The sequence below is a fragment of the Podarcis muralis genome, chromosome 1 (genome assembly GCF_964188315.1).
Source record: "Podarcis muralis chromosome 1, rPodMur119.hap1.1, whole genome shotgun sequence".
NCBI classification, from domain to species: domain Eukaryota; kingdom Metazoa; phylum Chordata; class Lepidosauria; order Squamata; family Lacertidae; genus Podarcis; species Podarcis muralis.
Genome location: NC_135655.1, coordinates 3,741,633 through 3,765,067, shown reverse-complemented (window position 1 = coordinate 3,765,067; position 23,435 = coordinate 3,741,633). Strand labels below are relative to the sequence as shown.

General features: G+C 47.2%; 1 protein-coding gene across 1 annotated transcript; it reads right to left on the bottom strand.

Moving 5' to 3' along the window:
* Positions 1-11,815: 11,815 nt before the first annotated feature.
* On the bottom strand, positions 11,816-23,328 carry LOC114591013 (uncharacterized). Its single transcript, XM_028717715.2, has one exon. The coding sequence runs from the start codon at positions 21,122-21,124 to the stop codon at positions 13,589-13,591; it is 7,536 nt and encodes a 2,511-aa protein (XP_028573548.2). The 5' UTR covers positions 21,125-23,328; the 3' UTR covers positions 11,816-13,588.
* Between the last annotated feature and the right edge of the window lie 107 nt (positions 23,329-23,435).

Here is a 23,435-nt window from a genome sequence, read left to right as displayed (position 1 = left end):
TGTGTTATCAGTGCTTAATACCACTAGGAGAACCTAGTATTCTGGATCTGTTACTGTAAGGGCAACATCGGCTTTATATAACACCAATTCAGTCTGGAAATCAGTGTACTGTGTATATTGTATATTGTTAAGAGAATTATATGAAAATGATGTACCGATGGTCTTCTTTGGTGATCACTCGTAGCCGAGTAAGATTGTCTTTCATAAACACGATTTTAACAATGAGTCCATGACTGTGGAGGCCAATTCTGGATCCACACGTCCTTCCACAGTAGGGACATTGGTTTCTGGCAGGAGTTGATCACGGTGAGGGTTTGCTAAGTGTGCCTTCCTTTTAGCACGTTTCTCCCTTGCGTCCTGAGTTCGAGTCTTCAAAGCCCATGACACCTTTGGTAAAGGCTGTTCTCCAACTGGAGCACTCACAGGCCAGTGTTTCCCAGTTGTCAGTGTTTATACTACATTTTTTTAGATTTGCCTTTTTTGGATGTTGAGTGATAGGCCAAGCTTTTCGTAAGCTTCTGCAAAGATAGGATGGTTTGGAGGTCATCCTCTGAGTGTGCGCACACTACGTTGTCATCAGCATACTGAAGCTCTGTGACAGAAGTTACAGTACTCCGGTGGGGAGTTTCCCTTCAACAAAGTATAGGATCATGGCAATGAGTGCATTACACCTGCAAAAATGGCCAAAATGTATAGAACAAGCTCCAATAAATGTTGGAAATGTAAAGAAAAGGAAGGAAACTTTTGGGATATGATTTATAATGAAATTAAAAGAATGTTTAAGATAACCTTTGTTGAAAGACCAGAAGCTTTCTTATTAGGCATTTTAGGTCAAGATTTGCCAAAAGACAAGAAAGTATTTATGTATGCTACAACAGCAGCTAGAATTTTACTAGCTCAAAGGTGGAAAAGCAATGAAATGCCAACGAAAGAACAATGGCAAGAAAAATTGATGGAATATGCTGAAATGGCGAAGCTGACTGAAAGACTTAAAGATAAGGACAATAGAGACTTTTAAAGAGACTGGGGACCTTTCATGATTTACCTACAGAAGCAATGTAAGGAAATGGACACACTTGCAGATTTGATTAAACACTTATCAACAAACAGAACATAATAATGATATATAACTTTAACTTTACTATATTAGGGAATAAGATAATAAGCAGAAGTGAATTCATTATAAACCAGAAAGGGTAGTTGGGGGAAGTCGTGGGGTGGGGGTGTAACGGGGAATTTATTTTGTGATTATCTCACCAGCAGTGATTATGTTAAAATTTGTTGTAAAACCTAAAAAAAAATTAAAATTAAAATCAACATACTGTAGTGTTGGAAGGTAACCTGAAGGTCATTTTAGTCCAACCCCTTGCAATGCAGTAATCTCAACTAAAGCATCCATTAGGAGATACGATATCCATCTTGAGATATCTTAAGGGCTGTCACACTGAAGAGGGACCAAACTTGTTTTCTCCTGCTCTAGAGGGTAGGACTTGAGCCAATGACTTCAAGTTACAAGAAAGGAGATTCCAACTAAACAAAATACTTTCTGAGAGTAAGTGCTGTTTGACAGTGGAACAGTCTATGGGGCCAATATGGCGTCCGGCACTCTTCTTAGCTGCGCCACTGCTGTCCGTGCCGGTAAAACCTCTCCAGCCTCTTTGGCCTTATAGCAGAGTTTACGCAGCGGGGAAAACTGTTGCTTGTGTGGGTAATAACTCAGACTGCACACAGGCTTCTTGCTTATCTCTAACAGTCTTTTATTGCGTAGAATAACATCGTAAATTCAGCCCGGCGAAAAACCAGACATGCTCTCCGCTTCTCGGCAAAAGCGAAAGAAAAAAAGACACACAGAGAAACACTCCCTTCTGTGAACATAGCCACGCCTCAGAATGTGAGACGTCACTCAGAACTGCTTAACCCTGTAAGTTCTGATTCTCCCCACACCCCCTCTCGTCTCGCATTCTGAGGGAAACTGTGAGGACACATCTACAGACCTCTTTGAGTTCAACTCCTTTCCCATTGCCCCTCGCCCCTTCCTGGCGTCTGTCTCAGGCAACTGTTGAACCTCCTCAAAACTCCCAGGTTCGCACTGTGCGAAACCAACCCACGCACTGGTGACCTGAAACCTCTCAGGTGGAACTCCCTTCGTGGTGCGAGCGGACCGTCTGAGCACAGTCTCAGGTGCTCCTTCTGACCCACTGGGTCCAGCAAGTGTTTCACTAGTACCAGAAGACTCCCCCTCTGACTTACTGCGTCTTCGGGCCTTCTGCACTTTGCTAACAGGAGACGAAGGCTCACTCTTGGGCTCTCTTTTAACAACCTGTGGAGATGCCCAACCCTGTTCTTGACCCTGGTCAGAGACCTGGTCCTCATCAACAGGTTCAGCTTCTGCCTCTCCCTCCTCCTCAGAATCAGACAGACACCAGGGCCAGATGGGCTTACCTCCAAATATTATAAGACATTGAAAGACTTTTTGATGCACCCTTTATTGGAGGTTTGCAATGAGATTATGGAGGGGAAAAGAGCACCGGACACGTGGAAAGAAGCTTTCATCACATTGATACCTAAATCAGAAACTGAAAAGACACAGCTTAAGAACTACCGTCCCATCTCCCTTTTAAATGTGGATTACAAAATCTTTGCAGACATTCTAGCAAGTAGATTTTAAAAAGTGCTAAATGAAGTGATCCATAAGGACCAGGCAGGCTTTCTCCCAGGTAGACAGTTGTTTACTAATACAAGGAACATTATTGACATTTTGGAACTTTTACAAACATAAACACAAAAGCAGTGTTCATATTTATAGATGCGGAGAAAGCCTTTGACAATATCTCATGGAGGTTTATGAAGAAAAATTTGGAAGGGATGGGAGTGGGACGGGGGTTTGAAAATGGTATAGAGGCAATCTATTCAGAACAAAAGGCTAAATTGATAGTTAATAATGTGGTGACAGAAGAATTCAAAATTGAGAAAGGAACACGACAAGGTTGCCCTATTTCCCCTCTGCTGTTTATTTCGGTCCTGGAGGTGCTCTTGAACATGATTCGAGGGGACCAGTTGGTGGAAGGAATTCAGGTCGGAGCTAAACAGTACAAACTGAAAGCTTTTGCAGATGACCTAGTTCTGACATTACAGGAGCCAGAATCTAGTACGAAAAGGGTATTACAACTGATTCATGAGTTTGGTCGGGTGGCAGGGTTTAAATTAAACAAGCAGAAAACCAAGGTATTGGAAAAGAATTTGACATCATCAGAGTCAGAAAGGTTTCAGAAAGAGACAGGTTTAAATGTGGTTTAGAAAGTGAAATATCTAGGGGTAAATATTACAGCTAAGAATCTGGGCCTATTTAAGGATAATTATGAAAAATGCTGGTCAGAAATTAAGAGGGATCTAGAAGGTTGGTCCAGACTGAAACTTTCCTTGTTGGGTCGAATCGCTGTTATAAAGATGAATGTATTGCCAAAAATGCTGTTTTTGTTTCATTTTTTTTTTTAATAATAAATTTTTATTAGTTTTCCATAAATAAAAAGAGACAAAACAAAGACATAAACATAAACAAACAAAAACACGACTTCCCCGTACCACCCCTTTTCTGCATTCTTGTTTCAAGATTTTTCAGCAACCCTCTGATCATAACTTAAATATATTTCATGTATTTAACTTCAGTTAGTTATTAATACAACTGTAGTTCTTTATCTCTTATAGCTCTGAGCCCCTAATTTTCCAAATTACAACAGTTTTTAAGATAAACTTTAAATTTGTTCCAATCTTCATCCACCGCCTCTTTCCCCCGGTCTCGAATTCTGCCAGTCATCTCTGCCAGTCCCATATAGTCGATCACCTAAAGTTTCCAAGTTAGAAACAACAGAGAGGCAGAAAGCCGGATGTAGAAAATCTCAAGTCCGCCATTAAAGTTGTAAAACTTTTTCTCCAATTTAAATTTGGTTAGTCCAATATCAGTAACAAAGTCCCATTCAAATCTTAAATGTCTTAAAAATTTTTCACCATTTAAGGTATAGTCTATATCCACTTCAAAGTTATTTTAAAGAACAGTTTTCCCGGTGTTAAGTCCTGGCAGGTCGTCCCGGGGATCAGAGCAGTGAAAAACTTTGTTTCCCTTTAAGTTAAAAGTATCTTCACAAGACTGTCTTTTTTTCCCCCCTTCTCCTGCCAATCTGGAGGGGAGAGATACTTTTGACAGCTCAGATTTGACAGTTCGCAACTATGTTTCTAATAACTGCAGCGAGGTCTTTCGTTGCTTTAAATTCCTGCAGTCCGGGGGGGGCAGACTTCCTTATTTTTTGCCCTCCCGGTTTCAGCCAAATTTTCTATTTTTAAAGGTTCCTGATTTTTTCCCTTCTTACTCACGGGAATCCAGTCCAGATTTTCTTTTCAGGAAGGAATCGGCGCTCTCCGCTAATGGCGACGCGGCTTCACTCCGCAGGCTGGGTAGCGACTCTCAGCACCGCGCTCACTCCCGATGCCGCTCCGGAGCCTTTAAAAAGGCTCTTTCACAGTACCGGGGGGCGCAAAGGTGCCCACCAAGTCTCCTTGCTCTCAGGCTTCCGCGCCTGAGATTTTAGGGGTCCCCCACTCGCCGTAGCGGGTAAGACCCGAACTTGCGGAGCAGTCCTTCACCGGAGCTCGGAGGTAGGACCGCCATTAAGCGCTGGCACCGACCGGAAGTCCAATGCTGTTTTTGTTTCAGACCCTACAGATTATGGACAAAATGGAGTGTTTCAAGAGGTGGCAGAGAGACATCTCTAAATTTGTCTGGCAGGGCAAAAAGCCCAGAATTAAGTTTAAAATATTAACTGATGCTAAAGAAAGAGGGGGTTTTGCCCTGCCAGACTTAAGGCTGTACTATGAAGCTGTACTATGAAGTAGCTGGCTGAAAGACTGGCTACTTCTTGAAAACACTGATGTTTTAGATTTGGAAGGTTTTAACAATGCTTTCGGATGGCATGCATATTTGTGGTATGACAAGCTTAAGAGTCATAAGGCTTTCAAGAACCATATTGTTAGGAAAGCACTGTTTAATATCTGGATAAAGTACAAAGACTTATTAGAGAATAAGACTCCAAGGTGGCTGTCACCTATGGAAGCTAAGGCCCACAAAAGACTCAATATGGAGGCCAAATGGCCGAAATATTGGGAAATACTAGAAAAGGATGGAGACTCTTGGAAGCTGCAGAGTTTTGAAAAAGTAAAAGATAAAGTGAGAGATTGGTTACATTATGCTCAGATTAAAGAGGTGTTTAAGTTGGACAGAAAGATAGGATTCCAGGTGGAAAAGTCAAAGCTAGAAACAGAACTGTTAGAACCTAAAACCAAAGTTCTTTCAAAAATGTACAACCTGCTGCTAAAATGGAATACACAAGATGAAACGGTTAAATCAGCTATGATAAAATGGGCACAGGACATTGGGTATAACATTATGTTTGCTGACTGGGAAAAGTTATGGACCACCGGTGTGAAGTTTACGGCATGCAATGCCCTAAAAGAAAATATTATGAAAATGATATACAGGTGGTACATGACCCCAGTCAAGCTTGCAAAAATATACCACTTGCCTGACAACAAATGTTGGAAATGTAAAGAAACTGAAGGAACGTTCTTTCACCTCTGGTGGACTTGCCCTAAGGTTAAGGCTTTCTGGGAAATGATTTATAATGAGCTGAAAAAGGTATTTAAGTATACCTTTCCTAAGAAACCAGAGGCCCTGCTTTTGGGCATTGTCGGCCAGAAGGTGTTAAGGAAGGATTACACATTTTTTATGTATGCAACAACAGCAGCAAGGATACTGATAGCTAAATACTGGAAAACTCAAGACTTGCCCACGCTGGAAGAATGGCAGATGCAACTGATAGACTATATGGAGTTAGCAGAAATGACTGGCAGAATCCGCGACCTGGGAGAGGAAGCACTGGAAGAGGACTGGAATAAATTTAAGGACTACTTACAAAAACATTGTAAATTGTATGAGTGTTAAGATGATGCAAGAGTGAAAATAAATGTGGCATCAGTAAGTTAGCTGATAAGAATCTGAGAATATGTGAAATTTGAGAAAAAGTTAATTTTATTTTGGTTGAAATTATGTCTAATTAAGTACTCAAGCGTTTGGAAAATAAATCTAAAATTAGAGGCATAATATGGGGAAAAATACAAATAAGAAATTAAAATAAGGTGATAATTTGCTGTAAAGAATTTTATAAACCTGGAAAGCAGGAATGGAAGGTGTGAGGAAGTCCAAAAGTAAGGAAAGCATGAATATTAAGAATTTGGATATGATGCTACAATCTTGTTTTTTCTTTCTTTTTTTCTCTTTTGTATGTATTGTTATTGTCATTTCTTTTTTGTTTGTTTACTGTATTGTTGGGTATGGGATTATATATGTTGGGTGATAAATGCAAAAAATCTTGAATAAATATTTCATTAAAAAAAACAACAGAATCAGACAGACATTCTGAGAGAACGTCAGGACTCGCATGGAGCCTTGACCAACCATCCTGTTCACAGAACTCAGCATGTTTGCTGATTAGAATCCTGGACTGATCACCTTCTGGATATGCAAACCTCCACCCCTTTGTCGCAGGTTCATATCCACAGAAGATCATTTTCTGGGACCTCGGGTCACCCTCCTTTCGTTGAACCTTTGGTACACGCACCCAGGCTTGGCAACCGAACACACGGAAGAAATGCAGCTTCGGCTTCTCTCCGTGGAGCAAAAAATACGGGGTGTCACGTACCACTGAATTGTAGGACCTGTTCATCGTGAAATTGGCCGTCTTTATCGCCTCCCCCCAAAAACTTTGAGGCAAACCAGAGTCACACAGTAGAACGTCAGTAGCTTTAGCCAGTGTTCTACTCCTGTACTCCGCTACACCAATCTCCTGAGGAGAAGTAGCAACCGTCAACCTGTGACGTATTCCCTTCTGGCGGAAGAAACTCTGCAGAGCAGACCCAGTAAACTCTGCACCTCGGTCACTCTTGAACCCCTGCACTTTGATGGAAAACCGTAGTTCCACTGCCGCAACCCAATCTTTGATCAGTTGCGCTGCCTCGCTTCTCTCCTTCAGCGAGAAACACCAGCCAGTTTGGCTAAAATCATCTGTCAGTGTCAGCACAAACCTGGCCCCGCCCAGACTCGGCTTTGGCATGGGCCCAAAAAGGTCTGTGTGCACAAGCTCAAAAGGCTTTGTGGTTACCCTCTCCAACCTGGGATAACTGCACCCTTTCACCTTTGCCCTTCTGCAAGCCCTACAATCTAGGGATCGGTCACATTCTTTTATCTTGCAACCTTTAGTGCATTCTGGCAACATCTGGATATCTTCCCAACAGCCATGTGACATTCTCTTGTGCCACAAACAAGCACATGAATCATGAGGTGGAACGTTTGCACACTTAGCCTGTGCTTCCTCAGTGTCCCCCTTACCCTCCAGAGGTGTCTCCAGAACAAAGAGGTTGTTCTGCCCTTTTGCAACACTGACCAGTTGTCTCCCACCCCTGGAAATAGAACAGACATTGTTTTCAAAGCAAACCTTGTACCCCTCCTGTAAGAGACAAGATACAGATAAAAGACAATGTTTCATCTCAGGCACAACGTAGACCTCCAGCTCCGCCTGCAAACAAGGAACAAACACATTTCCAACAGTGGTCAAATGTCTCTGTGACCCATCAGCAAAAATAACTGTTTTCCCAGTTGAAACAGCCCTGCAGTTCCACATTTCTCCACTAGGTGGCGCTGGCATCAGGTGATTGCTGGCACCAGAGTCGATGACCCAACGCAGCACTCTCTCCTCACTGGAGTTGTCCCTTAACGTTGCCATGGAGGCAGTTAGGTGATAAGAACTGTCCTTCTCACTCTCTGTGTCACGTCCTCCCTGCGCCTTCCCACGCTGGCCTCCTCTCCTGGACTGGCTGCCATGGAAACCTGGCTGACTGCCATGGGAAGCGACCTTGGAGACATCCTGCCCGGCATCTCTGGCTCTCCGGGGGCAGGAACGACGCAGATGATCAGCAGACTTGCAGATAAAACAGCGACGAGTGGAAAAAACCTGAACCGGGCCTCCAGCTGGCCTGGCCCCCCTTCTGCAACCGGATGGGCTCCCTGTGCCAGCTCTGCCCCCTCTGAAACGGCGTTCCTCCTCGTCACACACAGTGGAAAACGTTACAAACTTGCTTTTGGTCTTTTCTGCCCCCCCGACTTTGTCAGCAGCTCTCCTTGAGGCTGTGACTTCAGGGCTTTGCTCTGGGCTCTCGGCTTTCTCCCGGCCCTGGCTTCCTGCTGAGTTTACACACAAACTCCTCAGCACCTCCCAGGCAGCATGAGCCGACTCAACGCCCTCCAAGTGGGGCAACAGCAAAGTGTCCACGCTTGCTTTCAACATGCAGAACTCCCTTTGCACTCTCTGCTTTCTATCCTCCAGCAAATCAGCCTCAGAGCCTGCTGCGTCGACCTCAGCAGCAACAGGTGTAGGTGGTGCCGGCTCCTTCTGGGCTATACTCCAGAGCCCTGTGGCCAAAAACCACCCCCTCACTCTTCTAACCCAGATATCCCAGGACTGGGTTGTGAGCTTTTCAAACGGGACGGAATATGACTCCTGGCTGTCTGCCATCTTCTCCCTGGGGCTCAGCGTACTCACGTAACAGCAGCTCCTCCGGCACCCGGTTCAGCAGACCAGATCCTCCCAGCGAGCTCCTCTCTGCCTCAAACGTTAGGCACAGCTCCAGCTGGCATCAGCTTCTCCTCAGCTGGCTTCCCCCACACACAGGCACAACTTGGCAACAGCTTCCAAAGCTTGGCTGACTGCCCATAACCTATGGGGCCAATATGGCGTCCGGCACTCTTCTTAGCTGCGCTCTCCAGCTAAGAGCGCTGGAGAAAGCCGAGAGCCCAGAGCAAAGCCCTGAAGTCACAGCCTCAAGGAGAGCCGCTGTAAAACCTCTCCAGCCTCTTTGGCCTTATAGCAGAGTTTACGCAGCGGGGAAAACTGTTGCTTGTGTGGGTAATAACTCAGACTGCACACAGGCTTCTTGCTTATCTCCAACAGTCTTTTATTGCGTAGAATAACATCGTAAATTCAGCCCAGCGAAAAACCAGACATGCTCTCCGCTTCTCGGCAAAAGCGAAAGAAAAAGAGACACACAGAGAAACACTCCCTTCTGTGAACATAGCCACGCCTCAGAATGTGAGACGTCACTCAGAACTGCTTAACCCTGTAAGTTCTGATTCTCCCCACACAGTCTCCCTTGGGAGGTTGTGGACACTCCTTGGCTATCTGTCCCTCTGCTTAAAAGCCTCCAAGGAAGGAGAGTCCACCACCACCTGAGGGACACCATTCCACGGTCAAACAGCTCTTGCCGTCAGCAATTTCTTCCTGATTAGTGGGAATCCTCTTTCATGTAACTTGAAGCTACTGGTTCAGGTCCTACCCTCTGGAGCAAGAGAAATCAGACTTGCCATTCAGATATTTGAACATAGCTGTCTTATCTCCTATCAGTCTTCTCCAGGCTAAACATCCCCAACTGCTTCAACCATTCCTCATAAGGCTTGGCTTCCAGACCCCTGATCATCTTGATTGCCTTCCTATGCCCATGTTTCAGCTTGTCAATATCATCCTTAAATTGTGGTGCTCAGAAGTGGACTCCAGGCGTGGTCTGGCCAAGGAAGAATAGAGTGGTACTCTTCATTCCCTATATTTCTATATTTCTGTTGATGCAGCCAAGACTAGCATCAGCCTTTTTTTTTTTGCAGCTGCATCAGTTTTTTGGTTGCTGCCTTTTCATTAAATATTTTATTGGGATGCTTAAGCAACACTTTTTCCTGACCCCATCTTCAGGTGAGACTGGAAATGAGTCTCTAGGCCCATGCTGCACTTTTTTCTTCCACTCCCCACAGACACAAATGGAAACACGTACAAGTAGGAAATCCCACCTGTGTTTTTGAACGTGGGATCTCTATGAATATTGAAATTGAATTTTTTTCCTTATGTGATTACCTATCCTCCCCCCCCCCCAAGAAGAACCGTTGCAACAATTGATTATAAGCCGGATGACTAAGAACTGTGTGGAAATGAATTACTAACCAAAGGCATTTGTGGAATACAGTGGTGCCTCGCAAGACGAAATTAATTTGTTCCGCGAGTTTTGTCGTCTTGCGATTTTTTTCGTCTTGCGAAGCACGATGTCGGGAAAGTTTTGGAAAAGCTTCAAAAACCTCAAAAAGCTTTAAAAACCTCAAAAAAGGCTATCACACCACGTTCTATGAGTTGCTCCTCGAAGTCAAGTCGCAACTGTATTAACGGTTTTAAGAAAAAGGAAACAAACTTGCAAGACGTTTCCGTCTTGCGAAGCAAGCCCATAGGGAAAATCGTCTTGCGAAGCAGCTCAAAAAACCAAAAACCCTTTCGGCTAGCGAGCTTTTTGTCTTGCGAGGCATTCGTCTTGCGAGGTACCACTGTGTAAAAAGAGACTCGCTATGTTGCAGGCTTTGATGCAGGATTTATGATCGAGGGGGAGGAGGCCATGGCTTTGTTATCATATTGGACTCTGAGTTTGACCTGGCAGAACCCCCTACAATGCAGCTTGGAATCAGAATTCTTATATTCTTGGCTTCCGGATGGAAGTTGGCTTCGACATTTATTGATTATAGTGATTATTATAGTAGTTATTTGCATTATTTTGTGTTGCTATATACAATGTATTCCTTCTTTAATTTCTGTATGTACTGCATGGTTCTCCAGTCCGCGGCCCGCTTCCGGTCTCACAAGAGTCGCCTATCACTCTCGTTATAACCGTATTGGTACTGATATATATGGCTCTGATTAAAATATAAAGAAAGAGGGCATGTGGGAGTCATAAAGCCATGGCAGAGGTTTGTAAATACTGCAGGGTACCTCCGGACCTCGTGACCAGCACTCTGAGCTTTACAAGGTATTGGAATGTAATGACCTTATATGGCATGGGTGCAATAAAAGCTTGACCGGATGAGGTAACGTGAGACATTGGAATGCAGCCATGCGGCTGGACAGAACAAAGGATAATAAAAAGTGACCGGAGAGGAGAAGAAGTCTGAATGAGCTGCCCTCCGTCCATGGAAATATTGCTGGCTCTCGGTGTCTTTATTTTATGCTAAATAAGCGCCATTGTGACGGCTGGCTTCGTCACTACAAGAAGATCGAGGAGGGAGTGACAGGCCTGTGAGGATTGATGGGCAGGTGTTAAGATTGTGTTGTATGGAAGTGTTGAAATGGCGTCTGTCTGTTTGAATATGGCTCTTGGGGGAATGAAAAATCCACTCAGGACTATAATAACGTTTGTTTTCAACTCGCTTGTGGAGACTATCAGAGGTCACAAAGAAAGGAAAAATATACAATAACAACAACAAGATGAGGAAAACAATAAAGAGAAGAATGGATAGAACTGTGAATATTATTTGGACAGAACTGTGAACATCAAAGCAGCAGCAGCAAATAGAGATGACTGGATCCCTTTCTGAGCTCAAAGCATGGGTACCCCCAACAAAAATTTAAAAATTTGGCTTTGTAATTTGGAATTAATGTGATTTGATTGGTTTGTTAATAAAATTTATATTTTTTAAAAAAAGAATATTGAAACTGAAAAGCTGCCCGCTTACTTGGGAGTAAGATCCACTGACTCTAGCGGAACTAACAGCACAATCCTAACCATATATATTTGGAAGGAAGACTATAATGAATTCATCAGGACTTAGGAGTTAGGAATGCTGCCTTCATTCCTAGGGCTATACTCCATGTGCTCTATGTATGAGAAAGAGATGTACCAAATGGTCAGGTCAGGTCTACACATATTTATTTGGAACTGGAACCTATAAAAATAATTTGCTACACATCATAAAATAAATTAGGCTTATCTAGAAATCGATACAATCATTTTTGCTTATGTGCCAATTTCTCATCCACGGTGTTTGCTTTAATGGCAGGGCAAAGAACATTTTAGGAACCAAACTGTAGTTAAACGGTGGAAGTGGGAGAGGGTCCTACCATTTATTAGCCAGAAGAGTTTATGGGGAATAAAAGATGGACCATAGCACTTCTCACAGGCATGGGGGGACCCCTAAAAGGCTCTGGGTGCAGGTACTTGGGAAGAACAGGGTCTGAGAGCCTGGGGAGCTGCAGCCATTTACAGTCCTGGGCTAACAGACCAAGGGACTCAGTATAAGACAGTTTCATATAAAGATATGCAGATTACACCCAACCTCCCATATCAGATGACCTACTTTAAGACAAGGATCCTGACACCTCTGCACTTATGCAATGGATTTTTTTTTGCTTCACATGGAGCAATAAAGAGTTGGATGAGGCCACTGGGGTGCAGTGGTTGGAGTGGGGGGGGGATAGCAACCTCCAAGTGGAACTTACTTCTGAATAGACACATATAAAATAACACTATTAATAACCCAGGAAGGTCACAGTGAGGCAGTCTATGTGCTACACTTGATAACTCCCAGCTGAATGTGGGGAAAGCCTCCAATGGATTATGCACAGGACTGCATGCTTCAGGACCTTTCGTTCAGCTCTCCTCAATCTGGTGTCATCCAGATGTTCTGGAATGCAACTGGCTGGGGCTGATAGGAGTTGCAGTCCAAAACATCTGTAGGGCACTAGGTTGCAGAAGGGTGCTTTATCTGATTAAGCAATGAGACCCAGATTTAATCAAGGGGGGAGGGATTAATTGGTAGATCTTAGAATTAAGAGCATACTTGTTAACAACACACACACCTCCAGGCTCCTTCATGCTGGGGTGTCACAATAATAAAGAATTGGGGCGGGACAATTACAGATGACCTTTCCTTATAACAACGATATCTTTCATTTGCCAAACTCTCGGTTATCTCACACTTCCTTCAATATCTCAAAAAGTCACCTATATTGACCTTTTGTAGCAGGCAAATTTATTTACATTTAATTCATTCATGAATGCATTAATTTGCTTATAGGCGGATCAGTCAAAATACTTTAGTCAGCCGGTAGCTCTGATTGTGTTGGAGGTGATGTGAGATAGTAGAATCATTCTGTTGGTGGGGTTTGATCACCTGAAGCCACAGCTACCAAGTGATGAATCTATTATCTTTAAACAGGACTGGAGTCTCGGCCTTATCTTTATGGCATAGAGGCAAGCAAATGAGGAACTGATATATCACTATTCGGTGGTGGCTGGTGCCCACTGGCGGGGCAGAAGGCAGGGAGACCAACAGCAGGTGCAGCCAGAGCCAACTAATTCTAGTTTGTCCCCATCCTCTTCCCTGCCGAGTTCTGTAAGGGCAACACTGAGTCGGAGGAGGAGGAAGCTAACAGCCAGGGCCACCCCCTGCACTGGATAAATAGGTGGTGGTTGGATCAGCCCCACGGGTGCTATTAAATCATTAAATATCATTCAAGCAGATGAAGCACAAAATAAACAGGTTTCCCCATTTTTATTCTGCCATCTGTTTTCCTGGGAGCTTTACTCTTGGTCTTGTAGCCATAGCTCTCCAAAATGCCATAGTCCTCTCCCACAGCAGGGTCAACTAACTCTCAGACGTCTCCAATCTCTTAAGGCCCTCCTCCTATCCACCAGGCATTGCAGGTTCCTCATATGGTTCATCACTGAGGTAGGTTGGCTGTGAACCTTCACTGATCTGCCTATCACTCAGGTCATAATGGCTCAGCTCAGGCGAATAGCTATCTCGCCTCTGGGCTGCTTGACTATCTGTTCCAGGCTTTTGAAAGGAAGACTCGTCTGTCTGCTGAGTATGAGATACCACCAGCCTGCCAGTTCTAATATTGATCCAGCTTCCTTCTGGCACAGAAACAACACTGTAAGTCACCTTTGATTCATGCTCCAGATCAACATATGTATCTACGCTCAGCAGCGTAGTTGCACTCTGGTGGTTGCTTATCACTTTCTCATAAGGATCCTGCAGTTCTTCCCAAGGTTGTACAATGCTCATGCTTGATGAACAACTTTCAGATTGTACACTGCTACAGCAGGAGTTTTCGCCAGATTGTCCTACAGATTGCACCGCATCAGATTTCATTGTTTTTCTACTTCCAACTGTATCTCTGCCATCTTCCACAGCTCCTCCATTAACACCACAAAGTGAACTTTTGTTTGTCTGCTGACCATGACTGAACAGGAACTTACCAGTTTTTCTGTTCAGCCAGATTCCATCTTCTAGAGAAATTATGCTATATGTCTGCTGAGCTGCATCTTCACCTTCTGTGTATGACGATAAGCTCCCAAGTGTTCCTTTGCTTGCAGACTCATCAGGCTGCTGGGTTGGATTTCCTAACGTATTCCATATGGTGTTACTAAAATGAAATTCATCACCCAAAACCTGCTGGGTTTTGTATTCCTGCTCCATCTTCAGCTCTTTGCCCTGCAGGCTTCCCTGTCTAGACTGTGGCACCCCTGCCGGCTGGCTTCCACGTCGGGAACCTTGCACCTCCATCTGCTGGCTGCCCCGCCGGGACTCCTGCACCTCCGCCTGCTGGCTGCCCCGCCGGGACTCCTGCACCTCCGCCCGCTGGCTGCCCCGTCGGGACTCCTGAACCACTGCCTGCTGGCTGCCCCACCGGGACTCCTGCACCTCCGTCTGCACCTCTGCCTGCCGGCTGCCCCGTCTAGGTTCTTGCACCACTGCCTGCTGGCTGCCCCACCGGGATTCCTGCACCTCCGTCTGCACCTCTGCCTGCTGGCTGCCCCGTCTAGATTCTTGCACCGCTGCCTGCTGGCTGCCCCGTCGGGATTCTTGCACCGCTGCCTGCTGGCTGCCCCGTCGGGATTCTTGCACCGCTGCCTGCTGGCTGCCCCGTCGGGATTCTTGCACCGCTGCCTGCTGGCTGCCCCGTCGGGATTCTTGCACCACTGCCTGCTGGCTGCCCCGCCGGAGCTCCTGCACCTCCGTCTGCACCTCTGCCTGCTGGCTGCCCCGTCTAGATTCTTGCACCGGTGCCTGCTGGCTGCCCCGTCGGGATTCTTGCACTGGTGCCTGCTGGCTGCCCCGTCGGGATTCTTGCACTGGTGCCTGCTGGCTGCCCCGTCGGGATTCTTGCACCACTGCCTGCTGGCTGCCCCGCCGGAGCTCCTGCACCTCCATCTGCACCTCTGCCTGCTGGCTGCCCCGTCTAGATTCTTGCACCGCTGCCTGCTGGCTGCCCCGCCGGGACTCTTGCACCTCCGCCTGCTGGCTGCCCCGTCGGGACTCCTGAACCACCGCCTGCTGGCTGCCCTGCCGGGATTCCTGCACCTCCGCTTGTTGACTGCCCTGCCGAGACTCTTGCACCACTGCCTGCTGGCTGCACCACCAGGACTCCTGCTTCTCTGTCTGCACCTCCGACTGCTGGCTGCCCCGTCGGGACTCTTGTACGACTTCCTTTTGACTGCCTCGTCGGGATTCTTTCACCTCCACCTGCTGGCTGCCCCATCGGGACTCCTGCACCACCACCTGCTGGCTTCCTCGCCGGGACTCCTGCACCTCCGCCTGCACCTCCGCCTGCTGGCTGCCCCGTCTGGATTCTTGCACCACTGCCTGCTGGCTGCCCCGTCTGGATTCTTGCACCTCTGCCTGCTGGCTGCCCCGCCGGGACTCTTGCACCTCTGCCTGCTGGCTGCCCCGTCGGGATTCTTGCACCGCTGCCTGCTGGCTGCCCCGTCGGGATTCTTGCACCACTGCCTGCTGGCTGCCCCGTCTGGATTCTTGCACCTCTGCCTGCTGGCTGCCCCGCCGGGACTCTTGCACCTCTGCCTGCTGGCTGCCCCGTCGGGATTCCTGCACCTCCGCCTTCTGGCTGCCCCGCCGGGACTCCTGCACCTCCGCCTGCTGGCTGCCCCGCTGGGACTCTTGCACCACTGCCTGCTGGCTGCCCCGCCTGGATTCCTGCACCTCCACCTGCTGGCTGCCTCGCCGGGATTCTTGCACCACCGCCTGCTGGCTGCCCCGCCGGGACTCTACCATATCTGGCTCTGGAACCCCCCTCTTTTGGCTGTCCCATTGGAACTGTGGCATATCCTCCTGTATGCACTCTCCCTGGGATGGTGGCATCTCATTCTGTTGGCTCCTCACTGCAAGTTTGTTTTCAAGCTGCAACAGTTCTTCTTCTCCGTCTTCAGGAGACATTAGGGTTTGGGCTGCAATTAGCTCTTCTGTTGCCCCCTTATTCTCAGTCGGAAATTCTTTCTTACAGGTGAGCTCCTGCTCTACTTCATCTTTTCCATCACTCTCAGATCCAGGCTTACTTGGTTCAGGTGCAGCACTCCTATCCATACTTCCTTTAGATGTACGCCTTAGTTTTTTTGCTATATAATCCTGAAGCCAGCTTCCCTCAGTTTGTTGACTGCTACAAGACATTAATGTGCCAGTTTTTCTGTTAATCCAAGTATTTATCTCAAGGGAAATAATACTATATGTTTGTTGAGCCTTTGCAGAAAAAGAAGTTTTCCACTTTGTTTGACTTGTCTCACTTGCAGCAGCACTTGGCACTTCAGACTCTTTTTCAGCACCCAACTTGGCTCCGGTCCCAAGTGATTTGTCACTTTGGGATTCTGGCACAACGGGCTGCTCACTTCCCCTCCGGGACACTGCTGCAGTAGGTGGTTGGCTGTCTTTCTGAGACTCAGGCAGGGTGTGGTATTCACTTTGCTTCCGAGACTCAGGCACAACAGGCTGCTCACTTCCCCTCCGGGACACTGCTGCAGTAGGTGGTTGGCTGTCTTTCTGAGACTCAGGCAGGGTGCGGTATTCACTTTGCTTCCGAGACTCAGGCACAACGGGCTGCTCACTTCCCCTCCGGGACACTGCTGCAGTAGGTGGTTGGCTGTCTTTCTGAGACTCAGGTAGGGTGCGGTATTCACTTTGCTTCCGGGACTCAGGCACAACGGGCTGCTCACTTCCCCTCCGGGACACTGCTGCAGTAGGTGGTTGGCTGTCTTTCTGAGACTCAGGCAGGGTGCGGTATTCACTTTGCTTCCGGGACTCAGGCACAACAGGCTGCTCACTTCCCCTCCGGGACACTGCTGCAGTAGGTGGTTGGCTGTCTTTCTGAGACTCAGGCAGGGTACGGAGTTCACTGGGTTTCCGGGATTCAGGCACACCAGGCTGCTCACTTCCCCTCCGGGACACTGCTGCAGTAGGTGGTTGGCTGTCTTTCTGAGACTCAGGCAGGGTGCGGAGTTCACTTTGCTTCCGGGACTCAGGCACAAAGGGCTGCTCACTTCCCCTCCGGGACACTGCTGCAGTAGGTGGTTGGCTGTCTTTCTGGGGCTCAGGCAGGGTACGGAGTTCACTGGGTTTCCGGGATTCAGGCACACCAGGCTGCTCACTTCCCCTCCGGGACACTGCTGCAGTAGGTGGTTGGCTGTCTTTCTGAGACTCAGGCAGGGTGCGGAGTTCACTTTGCTTCCGGGACTCAGGCACACCAGGCTGCTCACTTCCCCTCCGGGACACTGCTGCAGTAGGTGGTTGGCTGTCTTTCTGGGGCTCAGACATGGTCCGGAGTTCGCTGGGTTTCCGGGATTCAGGCACACAAGGCTGATCACTTCCTCTCCAGGACACTGCTGCAGTAGGTGGTTGGCTGTCTTTCTGGGACTCAGGCAGGGTGCGGAGTTCACTTTGCTTCCGGGACTCAGGCACAACAGGCTGCTCACTTCCCTTCCGGGACACTGCTGCAGTAGGTGGTTGGCTGTCTTTCTGAGACTCAGGCAGGGTGCGGTATTCACTTTGCTTCCGGGACTCAGGCACAACAGGCTGCTCACTTCCCCTCCGGGACACTGCTGCAGTAGGTGGTTGGCTGTCTTTCTGAGACTCAGGCAGGGTACGGTATTCACTTTGCTTCCGGGACTCAGGCACAACGGGCTGCTCACTTCCCCTCCGGGACACTGCTGCAGTAGGTGGTTGGCTGTCTTTCTGGGGCTCAGGCACGGTACGGAGTTCACTGGGTTTCCGGGATTCAGGCACACAAGGCTGATCACTTCCCCTCCAGGACACTGCTGCAGTAGGTGGTTGGCTGTCTTTCTGAGACTCAGGCAGGGTGCGGTATTCACTTTGCTTCCGGGACTCAGGCACACCGGGCTGCTCACTTCCCCTCCGGGACACTGCTGCAGTAGGTGGTTGGCTGTCTTTCTGAGACTCAGGCAGGGTGCGGTATTCACTTTGCTTCCGAGACTCAGGCACAACGGGCTGCTCACTTCCCCTCCGGGACACTGCTGCAGTAGGTGGTTGGCTGTCTTTCTGAGACTCAGGTAGGGTGCGGTATTCACTTTGCTTCCGGGACTCAGGCACAACGGGCTGCTCACTTCCCCTCCGGGACACTGCTGCAGTAGGTGGTTGGCTGTCTTTCTGAGACTCAGGCAGGGTGCGGTATTCACTTTGCTTCCGGGACTCAGGCACAACAGGCTGCTCACTTCCCCTCTGGGACACTGCTGCAGTAGGTGGTTGGCTGTCTTTCTGAGACTCAGGCAGGGTGCGGTATTCACTTTGCTTCCGAGACTCAGGCACAACGGGCTGCTCACTTCCCCTCCGGGACACTGCTGCAGTAGGTGGTTGGCTGTCTTTCTGAGACTCAGGTAGGGTGCGGTATTCACTTTGCTTCCGGGACTCAGGCACAACGGGCTGCTCACTTCCCCTCCGGGACACTGCTGCAGTAGGTGGTTGGCTGTCTTTCTGAGACTCAGGCAGGGTGCGGTATTCACTTTGCTTCCGGGACTCAGGCACAACAGGCTGCTCACTTCCCCTCTGGGACACTGCTGCAGTAGGTGGTTGGCTGTCTTTCTGAGACTCAGGCAGGGTACGTAGTTCACTGGGTTTCCGGGACTCAGGCTCACCAGGCTTCTCACTTCCTCTCCGGGACACTGGTGCAGTAGGTGGTTGGCTGTGTTTCTCAGGCTCAGGCATAACAGGCTCTTCACTGCCCATCCAGGACTTGGGCACAGCAGGCTGGTCACTATCCAGCTTGGATTCCAGCACAAGGGACTGCTGGATACCCCTCTGTGAGTCAAGTATGAAGAGCTGTTTACTGCTCTGCAGCAACTCAGGCACAGCGGACAGATCACCTGCCTTCTCAAGTCCAGTGAACCCGGGCTGTTCACTGTCCTTTGGGATTTCTAGAGCAGCAGCGTCCCTCCAATTCTGAGGCATGCTGGGCTGTCCAGTGCTCCTCAAGTACTCTGGCATTTCACTGCCTCTTCGAGATTTGAGTCCCATTAACACTTCACTGTCTTTCTGAGGCACAGCAGACTGTTTTCTGACCAGCCAGGGGTCATCCTCCATAGGCTTCTCAATATCCTTCCAGGCAGGTGCTTGTACTTCTTTTTCAGACTTGGGGCAGGTTGATTTTTGAACCCCAGTTTCACAACTTGTCATCATTTCTTGATCACCAAGCTTCTTTTCTCTCTCTCTATTAGCCTGGAGCCAACTGCAATCAGTCTGCTGACTGAGGTTTCTTATTAATTTGCCAGATCTTCTGTTTAGCCAGGTAGAGTCCTCAATTGAAATGATACTATATGTTTGCTGAGCAAATGAGGCCTTTTGCTTCAGTGGTGCTGTCTTACTATCCAAAGAAGTGGGCCCCTCGGTCTCAGTTTCACGATCCACCTTGCATTCTGTCTCTTGGGGCTTTCGGTTGTCCTGCTGGGAGTCCTGCTCAATATCCTGTTGATTAGGTTGGTGGCATACTTCCAGTTCAAGTGGGGGACTGCTCTGAAAATTCTCTTCCTCAGCCTCCAGAGGAGTTTCCCCAAGATCTTCCACTGCAGCGAGGATATTGCTATAACGGAACTCTTGAATTTCAACCTGCTTCCAATTGCGGAGGGAATCTTGCAAGTCCAGAGGGAGGCTACACCGGCGGAATTCTTGTACCTCATGTTGTAAATGAGCTGGAAGACTGCCACGGTGGAGGTCTTGAACATCAAATTGCTTGGTGCCATTGGGGGAAAGTTCGTGTGGGAGGCGGCCATGGTAAATCCCAGGTGCTTCGGAGGGCTGGTTGCCCGAAGAGGGATCTTGTAACTGAACTGGAAAACTCTCCTGATCAATTTTTTGCAAGCTGGACTGGCGGCTGCCATGGTGGGAACCTTGCAATTCACTTGTTGCACTAATTGCTGAACTGCCATGGCTATCTGTCTGTAGACTCTTTTCAAACAGTTCTCTTTTCAGAGATTCTGCACTATCTGTCTGCTGTGCCTGGTCAGTTATATTTCTGTGCATTTTTTTCAGTCTCTTTATTCTTTTATCTTCTGGCATTTGGTAGGACCCTTGTCTTTTTGGCAGCTGGTTGCCAGTCTTGGACTCCTGCTCTTTTGGCTGTTGAGTAATGTAATAAGATTCTTCTGCTAAAGCCTGTTGACTAGTTTGCCTTGATTCCTTTCCCTCTGGCTGCTGAATGCTGCAGCGAGATTCGTGTACTGCATTCTGTTGCCTACCTTTTATTGATTCCTTTCTCTCTGCCACTTGTGGAATACTGCAGCGAGACTCGTTTGCTATAGGTAGTTGACTAGCCCGCCTTGATTCTTGATCCTCTGGTTGTTGAATACTGTGGTGAGAATCTTGCGCTATCAGCTGTTGACTAGCTCGCCTTGATTCTTGCCCCTCTGGTTGTTGAATACTGTGATGAGAGTCTTGAGCTACAGGTGGTTCTACTTTTGTATTTGCGTAAGCAGCCCTGCTTATTGCAGCCTCATGAAAAGGACGCAGAATTTCTTCAAGTGTTTCTGGGCCCCAAACAAAACTAGTTTGCTGACTGCCAGATATCATTTTTATGCCTGTTTTTTCGCTGATCCAACACCGTTCATCCATTAATTCAGTTTTGTCTAAGGCCTTACCTTGGGAAGATTTTCTGCTCTGCGGATTCTGAATGGACTGCTGACTGCTACGCCGAGATTCCAGTTTCTCATATCTGGAGTCTTGCACAACAGGTTGCTCTGTCTCTTCAAGTAAACTAATAGCCTGTTCCTGGCCTAGGATGTGAGGGCTGCTGCTGCGGGATTGTTTCCTAGAAGATGTTTCACTCTCTGGTTGGCACATCTCATTGCAATTCTGTTCCTCAGCACCTAGCATGTCTTCATTTCCAGGGATTACTTGGTCAAATGCAGGTTCAGAGTCATCCATTCTTCCTTTCACTTACAAACTGCTACAGTAGACACTTGAGGTCCACAGGTGCAGATCTGGCAAGCCAAGTATCGACCTCTTGCCAATCTCTACCTTTAGTTTAAAAAGCTATAAAGGAAACATGAGAGCTACCTTGTCTGATCCCACTTCAGGGGGGTTGTTTTATTCTTTTCATCAGGGCTGCGACTTGTATGTAGATGGCGTCATGGTCTAGATGGGTGGCAGACTTTTTTTGTTTCTTGTTTTCTATTTACAGCCGGCTGGAATCATGGCCCTTATGACAAAACAACAGCCCTGGATTAGGTGGTCACCAACTCTCCCCCTGTAGTGGTCTTCATGTTCTCACTCCAACTGCCTTTGTTCTAGAAGCTTCAGTAGCAGGTCTATGACATCATTGCCTTTTCTGCTCCAGCCATTCATACGATAAGAAGGCATTAGTCCAGGGCTCTAGAACCGGGCACAGACTTCTTTGTGGTTGCCATTCAGGCACAGCAACTAAGCCTTTGGCTGTTCTAATAGGCTGGACTACAATTTGCTTTCTATGGAAACTAACTTTAGGAGGAGGTAACTAATAACTATTTCCATTAATGGAACTCTTAAAGTGTGGTGTTAAGGTTGCTCAGCTGGTTTAGGGATTGGAGGGTTGGTCACCCTGTTGATGAAGAAGAAGAAGAGTTTGGATTTGATATCCCACCTTTCACTCCCTTTAAGGAGTCTCAAAGCGGCTAACATTCTCCTTTCCCTTCCTCCCCCACAACAAACACTCTGTGAGGTGAGTGGGGCTGAGAGACTTCAGAGAAGTATGACTGGCCCAAGGTCACCCAGCAGCTGCAGGTGGAGGAGCGGAGACGCGAACCCGGTTCTCCAGATTACGAGACTACCGCTCTTAACCACTACACCACACTGGCTCTCTCTGATGGACCACGTTGCTGAATAGTGGTCAGTCAAAGGAAAGCTGGTGTTTTTGTCCCTAGGCCACAGCGTGACTGATATGAGGCCTGAAGGTCAGATGGGTTCAAGCAGGGCTTGCCTGGGATCAGCATTCAATATACAGTGCTGTACACATCTAACAACAACAGTGGTTCTCTCTTTTCCATGTGTATGTGTTTCAATTTCAATGTCAGAAAGTTTGTTGCTTAATACTATGCCTAAAGAAGTAGGCATAGTATTAAGCAATAAATGATTGTGTATTTTATAAGGACACACAAACAAACAACAACAAAAAGACATTGCCCCAAACGAACTGAAGAGATGAGAAGCACCAGAAAAAATTACCAATGCAATTAACCGTTTGGCAGGGACCCAAAATGGGAACCATCACAATTTATAATGCACAAGGACCTGATGCACAGGGTTATTTTGTTTTAAAAAAAGAAAACACTGTGATAAGAAGTCACATAACAATACCTGGTTAACCACTGCCAAATAACAAATAAATTTGTTTTTATTTTATTTATTAAATTTGTATACCACCCTTCATCCATAGATCTGAAACTCCACAAAAATAAGTTCTGGGATCATAGCTCTCTGGAGTTTTTTTTTTAATAAGTTGCTATGGAGCATGTGCCAGGACCTCTGACAGGGATGTGCCTTGGTGTAGGACTGTAGGTGGCCTGCAAGGCTTTGTTGGAAGCTTAAGCTTTGGGAGTCCTACACTGCAAAGGCTGTGTTGACATTTCCTCATGCCAGAGAATTCTGTTAGATGTGTAAGCATACCTGCATTGTAATTTATTCATCTATCTATATGCATGGGAAAGTTATTCCTCATTTTTTAATCAGTCATGACAAAGCTTTTCCTGCAGCTAATCCCCACACAATTTGACATTAACTTTTGGCAATTAATCATCACATTAAGCAGTACATGCAACAGTATATTCAAAAATAAAAGCAATATCTTCAGTAATACTGTACTTTTTAGAATGGATACTTTTCCTATCCAGGAAATCTTCAAAAATACCCTTCATGTACATTTACCTCCTGTACAAGTTTGTGACAGTTGAATACAGTTATGTTAAAAGCCTGGGTAAATAAATATGTTTTAAACAGTTGGTGAAAGCTCACCACATTAGGTGCCTGCTATACCTCATTCAACACACAGGGGCCCACTGCAGAGAAGGCCCTTCTCCAAACCTTGGTAGGCTTTGCCAGACCTCTGTAGGCTGAGGGCAACCTCCAAAGATTTTAGTGAACAGGCAGGTCTATATGGAATACCGTATTTTTTGCTCTATAAGATGCACTTTTTCCCTCCTAAAAAGTAAGGGGAAATGTGTGTGTGTCTTATGGAGCGAATGCAGGCTGTGCAGCTATCCCA